At 36.1% G+C, this 8,645-nt stretch overlaps 1 protein-coding gene across 1 annotated transcript; it reads left to right on the top strand.

Moving 5' to 3' along the window:
- Positions 1-7,289: 7,289 nt before the first annotated feature.
- Positions 7,290-8,634, top strand: LOC127084663 (transcription factor MYB80). The gene is made up of 3 exons (XM_051025157.1): positions 7,290-7,601; positions 7,693-7,822; positions 7,920-8,634. The coding sequence occupies exons 1-3, from the start codon at positions 7,469-7,471 to the stop codon at positions 8,632-8,634; spliced, it is 978 nt and encodes a 325-aa protein (XP_050881114.1). The 5' UTR covers positions 7,290-7,468.
- The last annotated feature ends 11 nt before the right edge of the window (positions 8,635-8,645 follow it).

The raw sequence follows: 8,645 nt of genomic DNA, 5'->3' as shown, positions 1-8,645 counted from the left end.
ACACCGGGGGTTTCTTCACTTCGACCTCCATTTCTTCAAGCACATATCTGATTCAAATTGCTTGACACGCAGCATAGGATCCTTCTATATATTCAGTCTCACACGATGACAATGCTACCACGGGTTATTTCTCGAGCACCATGAGATTGAGGCACCAAATACTTGAAATAAATAACTAGTTGTACTTCTTCGATCTTCCTTATCTCCACATCGATCAGCATATGAATAACAAGTAATCGTAGTTTCTCTGCTTTCATAGTCTTGTCAAAATAGAATTTCATAGTTTATCGATCCTTTTAAGTATCTCAAGATTCTTCTTGCAGCCTTCATGTGTGGCACATTTGGTTCACTCATGTATTTGTTCACTAATCTTACTAAGAGACCTATATCAGGTCGAATGTTGCACACATATCTTAGAGATCTGACAATTTGTTTGAACAAAGTTTCATCGACTTTATCTTCCTCTACATGCTTCTCCAACTTCAAGTTTGGTTCGACAAGTGAAAATGCAGGAGTCGAATCATCCGTCTGAAATCTCTTGAGTATCTGTTTGACATACTTTATTTGATGTAGCACCATACCTTGCTTTGACATTTGAAATTACATGCCAAGGAAGTAAGACAAGTTTCCCAAATCCGACATTTCAAATTCCTTCTTCATCAGCTTTTTAAACTTTGACAAGTTCTCTAAGATACTTCTAGTTACTAACAAGTCACCGACATATAAGCAGATGATTGTTATATTTTTTGCCACAACCTGAACATAGACACCATACTCATATTTGCATTTGATGAATCCCAATTCAACTAAGTATGAGTCGATCTTCTTGTTCCATGCCTTAGGTGCCTACTTGAGACCATAAAGTGCTTTGTGCAACTTGTATACTTTCCTTTCTTCCTCCTGAATCACAAACCTAAGAGGTTGTGTGACATAGACTTCTTCGTCTAAGAGAATATTCAAAAATGTTGATTTCACATCTAAATTAAATGTCGACCAGCCTTGATTACATGCCAAGGCGACTACTAGTCAAACAGTCTCCAATCTTGCTACATGTGCATATACTTCAGAGTAGTTGACTCCTGCTCTCTGAAGAAAACCACGAGCTACCAATCTTTCCTTATGTCTGGATATCGACCCATCAACAATGTGCTTCAACTTGAAAACCCATTTCACTTCGATATATTTTGTATGTGCTAGCAATTCGAATAACTCACATGTGTTATTTCTTTTGATTGCTTGCAACTCTTTGACCGTAGCTGATTTCCATTGTTTATTGTTTAAGGCTTCGCTATATTTGATTGGTTCAGCACCTGCAAGTAAGGAAAAATGAACTAATTCTCTATCTGGTGTGACTTCTCATCACCGGTCACTTCATAGTCTTTAAGTCTTGTTGGGTGAGGTCCAGTTTTTTGAGGTCTTTAACTAGTACTAGCTACACCATCTTCGACTTCGACTGTGTCAGGCATATTAGTAATTGCTTCGACTTCGACTAGAATATTGACAATTTCTTCGACTTCGACAGCATTACTTGCTTCATCAAAATCATAGCTCATCAAAGGGTTGTCAATTGCATCACTAGAATTTCAATCCCAAACAGAATTTTCATCAATCACAATATCTCGACTCATCATGATCTTCTGATTAATTGGATTAAACAACCTGTATACACTAGTTTTATGTTATCCTACCACAATCATAGGTTCACTCCTGTCATCAAGCTTCCTTGTTCTAGCATCAGGAACATGCTTGTAACAAATAGAGTCAAACACCCTCAGATGACTCACTGGTGGTCGTTTGTCACTCCAAACTTCTTCAGAAACCTTGTTCTTCAAATTCTTGGTAGGGCACATGTTCATAAATAAACAGCAGTAAACATCTTCACACCATAAGGATTTTGGAAAAAAAAAAACTCTACTTCAGCATGCATCTTGCCATGTCCAATATGGTTCTATTTCTTCTTTCTGCTATTCCATTATGTTGAGGCGTCTAAGGAGTAGTTACCTTATGATCAATACCATGTTCTGAACAGAATTCTTCAAACATCTTTAATGTATATTCGCCACCCCCATGAGTTTGTAGAACTTTGATCTTATTCTCACTCTGGTTTTAGATAAGAATTTTGAATCTCTTAAAGATTTCAAATACTTCTTCATTTTGCTTGATCACATAGATCCACAGCTTTCGAGTAAACTCATCGACGAACGAAATAAAATACCTATTTCCACTAATGGTATGCTCTTCAAAAGATGCACATGTAGGAGAATAGCCATCCAAGGCGCAGCGGAATTTAAAAATTTCTCCATTTAGTGATCCTTACGAATGGGCATGATCAGTGATAGAATCGTTACCTCTTGTGGCGATTCAAACCTTTGGTGCAGATCTCTGATAATGATCAAAACCTTTGATACAGATCCACGGGGCGATCACGAACGTTGAACGATGACAACGTCTCTACTCAGTCCACACGAACGGATTCCTTCAATCGCAGTGCTAGCTGTTATGAATGAAGGCTTTGAGTGAGAGAAAGAGGGAAACAAAATTCCAAGTCTCTACTTGAATTTCTGTCTGAGTGGAATGGAGTTATAATGCTTCTACCCAAGGGGTTCTATTTATAGAACCACTTGTGTGGGCTTCAAGCCAAAAAGCCCACTTAAGTGCATTTTGGACCATATCTCATAATATGCCAAAATCACTTAAGTATTTGGTACCTTACCATATTTCGTCTCCCACTTAAGTGCACCGTACCTTACGGTGTTCCTTAATTATTCTATCTCTCATCAATCCGTCCTTTGTGTGTGACCCTATAGGTTTTCGCGGCGTTGGCAATTATATTAAATCACGCATTTAACATAATAAACAGTGAGCGGTATCTAGCAACACATCACTGCTACCCAAGTCAGGAAAATGTCATGTGATCTGACAAAACCTCCTGTGATAATAATTATGTGTATAATTACCCCTTTGCCCTTATGTCTATATTGAACACAAGGTATAGACCGTGTCACCCTTGTCCAGTTCAATATTGGGCCCATAGACATTTATCCTGTTACGCAGGATTGGCAAATTCCATCTAGGACACTCATGTCCCTCAGCATGCTTCGTGGAGTACTCATTAACTGTCTTTATGGTCATCCAGTTACGGATAACGTTGGATCAGTAATAAAGCACTCGACTCTACATCTAGGATCCATAGTGGTTTCAGGTCGAAGAGTGGTATACACTATTATCACCATGAGAATAACTTATGACACTTTGCATAACTTTCTATATAGTATTCTCATAGCGGGTCAATCCGGTATAAATATTACTCCTAATATTCATACCTATGTTTAAGACTTGATAACTCTTTATCCATGATCCATGAGATGTGATCATCAGTCTACAAACATAATAGTCTTAATGCTTTAATGTTATCCCACTTCACATTAAAGCTCGACTACGGATACTTTTAAGAATAGTGCCCTTATGTTTAATGTGTTCTCATGATTAAGTCATACTTAATACATTAAACGGACTATCTATTCTAGGGACTTTATTAATCAACCATAATAAAGAAAATGCCTTTTATTATTAATAAATAATTCGATACAAGTACCTAAAGTATTGGCCTCTAGGGCTTACACCAACAGCACATACATCTAAATGTACAACTTCGAGTATGCGGGAGGATCTCATTGACATAGTCGAAACGAAAGACTTTCTGGATTACTTTCCGACTAGACAACCTTCACAGAGTTTGACGGAAATATCCAGACTTGATATACCAATTACCATATCTTGAGTAATCAGTTGATTGAGTGGTTGAAATTTCAAATGTCCAAACCTCAAATGTCACATCCAACTATGCTTGTGGTCGACAATAGTTTTTTGACATTGTACTTCAGTCAAACTGATCATGGTCTTAAATGTCTTTCTCTTCGATAAAGGAAATTTTAAGACCAAATTTTTCTAGGTGTTGAACAATTTTAAGGTTTCATCTTTCATAATCACTGAGAAACCTTTTTCGACTATTTGTCCAACACTTAAAAAATTGCACTTCATTCCAGGTACAAAGAATAAATCTTTGATCATAGCTTTTCCTCCATTGCTCCTTTGAAAAACTATGTCGCCAAAACTATGTCGCCAGTACCTTCTGCTTGCAATGAGCTATTATCATCAAGTTTGACCTTTCTCTTCTTCGACGAGTCAAAATCTGCTAACCACACTTTTCGATCATTCATGTGATTCTAGCAGCCTGAATCGAAGAACCAGATCTTGGATTCGACATGGTCATCTGCAATTACATTCATAACCATCATATCTTTAGAATCATCTTAATCTTGGCGTGCAAGGTTGGCTCCTTCCTGCTTTCCTTTTTTCGCTCCCTTGTCTTTACTGTACCCATAATTCTTGGTCATGTACCTCACTTTTCACAGTTATAGCACTGCACACCTTTCTTTTTCTTTATCTTTTTTATAGGAGTTTCCTTCTTCTCTTTTCGATGATTCAGAAGCCCTATCATCGATCTTATGCTTTTGAGGGTTCAACCAAGACTTCTTGCTCTGAGTCTTATCTTTGTTGCCTTTAAATTTGTTGGAACCACCATGCTTCTTCTAAGCATGAGCCTTTAGTGCTTGTATCGAATCTTGAACCCATTTTCTTTCGACAATCCTAATCCCATGCACCTCCAACGAACCAACCAAATATTCTAGTTTCATGGTTTCAAGATTGTTGGATTCTTGAATAGCTACGATAACATGATCAAAGTAAGATCTCAACGTACGCGTTACCTTCTTAATTATCATCTTATCAGTTAGAGTTTCACCACAACCCTTCATGAGATGGACGAGATTTTGCATCTTCAACACATAGCCTACAATTTTTGCATCCTCTCCCATCTACAATAATTCATACTGTCGTCGCAAAGTCTGCAATTTGAAAACTTTGACTTTCTCACATCCTTCATAGTACTTGACAAGAATATCACATGCCTTAAGCTGATTCAACATAAGAAATTTTTTCGAAATTCGCCGAATCTACCGCCAATTGAATGTAAAACGCAACCTTACAATCTTTCTTCTTAGTCTCCTTGTTCGCGACTCTTTGAGCATCAGTTGCGTTCTCAGCAAGCTCAGGAGTGTCATTAGTAATCACTTCAAGGATTTCATGAAAGTCAAACAGAGATTGCATTTGTTTTCTCCATCGAAACTGATTCTTACCATCAAGAATTGGAAGAGAATTCGAAATGTCGTTGGTGTCATTCATCTTTGTAGAAAATACGATTAACAACCCACGATCTCGAAAACACGATCAGTAACGTGTGACTCTTGAAAACACAATCAAGAATCTAAAGAATTTATGTACAAAGTTAACCCTAAATCCTAATTAACTTTGAATTTGAACCACACACAACTTAGATTATATCTTATATTTCAATAAATGCATCTTCTATTAAAATTAGAATCAAATCTCTCAATAACTACCCAAAACCTTATTTAACAACTTTAATAAAGATTCATTTAACATAAATGAATGTTGTGATACAATATGTCCCAACATCAATTTGAGCAACATCAAATTTATGAACATTATGTTCATCAACCTCTAATACATTAATTAATATATGGCTCATTGACATTTGTCAAAGACTAGATTGACAACATCACGATACACAATAACTATAATTGTTGCACATAAAGAAAACAAAATTATAAAATACACTCATGTTAGTTTGGAAGAATCCTTCCTAATAAAGTTTTAAATGCTTTGAAACTATCCTTTTAAATGATATCTACAGCACCAAAACAAAATCACAGTAATATAAATCTTAGAAAAGACTTATAGAAATACGTTATAGAATAATGGTGAGGTTGATGATGTCGAAAAATAAATTGATTTTGTAAGCAAACGCAATAATTGAATAAAATAATTATAAGAGTTTAAGAAAATACGAGATAGAGTGTTAAATGAAGTTAGAAAATCTGATTATATATAACTCGGGAAGCTCAGAAAAATTGAAATTCATACATCCAAAGTGCTAGAAAGAAACTCAAAGAGAGAACAAATACCCAAATGAAACCAACAAATATTTGAAAAGAAGTCATGGAAAATATGTGAAAAAAGAGAGATATTAACATATATAAAAAAGACTACATCAAAATATTTGAAAACTTAAATCGATTCATAATACTTTTTATTTTAAGAGGAATTTATATGGAGGAAGTGTTGGAGAATTTTTATGTTGTATTGTGAAATTTTTAAAAGAGAGTTTGAGTGTTTGATTTATGCATATTTATGAATTTTCATGAAAAATAAAGAGAGAAAGATTGGTGATTATTGATTTGTGAAGATTTGTGTTTTTCGTGAGAGATAGAGTGAGAGAGATTTGTGATTATTGATATAGACATATAAAGCATATTAATCAGAAGACTTGGAACAGATAATTTTTATGCAGGTCATGGTCATGGCATATTAGTTGAAATTTAAATTAAAATAGATAATAATTGAAAAATAAAAGAAACCGACTATTCCAAGTGAAAGAAAAAACACTTAGACCATAGTAGAAAAATCTTTAGCCTTCCCATATTAAATACCACTCTCTGAATAACATTATAAAAACATTAAGACCATGGTAGAAAAATCTTTAGCTTTCCCTGATTAAATATCACCCTCTAAATAACATAAAATATATGGTCCAAGTTATGTACATTAAATTTGAACCTTTAGTATATCGCTCAATTAATATCATGTATTAACTAACTAAATGCCATGTCCGATCAAGAAATTTTAAAATGTGTTGTCAAGTAGTTCGATAAAAGTGTGTTGTCAAGTAGTTCGATAATCAAATGTACCATATCGTACCAACGTGTGGGATCTACCTCACATGTTCTCTCGTGCTACTGAAATGTGAAATCCATAAAACTGGAACCAGCAGTAGAAACAAAATCGACATCTGAAAAATTAGATAGGATCTAACCCTTCAAGTCTCCCTCTGAAGTAAGGTGAATTGGTTTTGTGTGAACAAAGAAGAGAAACTTACCCAACACATGCAATAAGCATACAAACTATGGTTAAGGCAGTCAACAAAGAGAGAGAGTGAAAGAAAAAGAAGTTGACCAAGCATCTTGTGGGTGAGCTACCTGCCTCTTTCACACGCTCAATGGCGTTGAATTTTTTAATAAAATCATGCACCTTTGATGCCTTTGGGCTTTAACCATGTACCCATGCAATTCTAATTGACACTCCTTATATATATATAATATAAACAATAGTAAGTTACAACCAAATAAAAAACAGAGAAGAAGGAAAAACAAAACTAAAACCAACACAGAAATATTCCACGTCTTCCCTTTTTGCCTCAAAGAATTCAAAGACTGGTAGAGACAATTCACAAGTTGTGAAAGAAAAACAAACAATTTTTATACTTGATACTTCCCTCCATTTCTTTCGGGTAGGAGATTTAACATATTTGAGAAAAAAGAATAGAGAAATGGGGCGTATTCCATGCTGTGAGAAGGACAATGTGAAGAGAGGTCAGTGGACACCTGAGGAAGATAACAAGCTCACTTCTTACATTGCTCAACACGGTACTCGCAACTGGCGCCTCATTCCTAAGAATGCTGGTTAGTTCCTTTTCTTTCCCTCTGTCTATAAATGATTTGCAATCAATGTCTATAAAACAAACTTAAATACTTGATTTTGTGTATTTAATAGGCCTTCAGAGATGTGGAAAGAGTTGCAGGCTAAGGTGGACTAACTATCTTCGTCCTGATCTTAAACATGGACATTTCTCGGATGCAGAAGAGCAAACCATTGTGAAGCTTCATTCTGTTTTTGGTAACAGGTACCACAAATGTTATTATGGATTGGGGTTTTGTTGTTTGCAGTACATATGATTCTCTTTATCACTTTGTTAATGTTTTCTTTAAATGGATGTTCAGATGGTCACTGATAGCAGCCCAGCTGCCAGGACGCACCGACAATGATGTCAAAAACCATTGGAACACCAAGCTGAAAAAGAAACTGTCAGGCATGGGTATAGACCCTGTCACCCACAAGCCATTCTCTCATCTAATGGCTGAAATTGCTACAACATTGGCACCCCCACAGGCAGCTCACCTAGCTGAAGCAGCTCTTGGTTGTTTCAAAGATGAGGTGCTTCACCTTCTTACCAGGAAGCCGATTGACTATCAGGGCCAACATTCTAATGCCGGACTGGCTAATAGCATCACCGACTACTTCACGTGTAAGCCAGAAGAAAGGGAAGATACTGTTGAGAAGATTAAGTTTGACCTATCAAAGGCCGTGCAACAAGAACATGAAATGATGCCCTCAAATAAACTTTGGGACTCCACTGCAGCTACATCTGCAAGTTTTGCAATGCCATACAGTATTTTCCCTACAATGTCTGGGTTTCAATTCAGCCCCTCATGTTTTGGAAATAAAGGGGATGCATCACCATGGAGCCAGAGTTTATGTACTGGAAGCACATGCACAGCCATAGATCAGCAAAGCCAGTTCCATGAAAAACTCGAAGAGGAAAATGGGGATGATTCTGAGGCTACAAAAGAAATTAGAAATCTATCCAATATATTCAACTCAGACTGCATCGTGTGGGATTTACCAGCTGATGATTTAGTTAACCCCGTGATATAAGAAATATTATA

Source organism: Lathyrus oleraceus, chromosome 5 (genome assembly GCF_024323335.1).
Source record: "Lathyrus oleraceus cultivar Zhongwan6 chromosome 5, CAAS_Psat_ZW6_1.0, whole genome shotgun sequence".
Taxonomy (NCBI): Eukaryota; Viridiplantae; Streptophyta; class Magnoliopsida; order Fabales; family Fabaceae; genus Lathyrus; species Lathyrus oleraceus.
This window is presented reverse-complemented; position numbering and strand designations above follow the sequence as displayed.

Coding starts and splice junctions, on each gene's coding strand:
- LOC127084663 (XM_051025157.1), top strand. CDS start 7,469: ATGGGGCGTATTCCATGCTGTGAGAAGGACAATGTGAAGAGAGGTCAG. Junction 7,602..7,692: donor CCTCATTCCTAAGAATGCTG/GTTAGTTCCTTT, acceptor TGTATTTAATAG/GCCTTCAGAGATGTGGAAAG. Junction 7,823..7,919: donor CATTCTGTTTTTGGTAACAG/GTACCACAAATG, acceptor ATGGATGTTCAG/ATGGTCACTGATAGCAGCCC.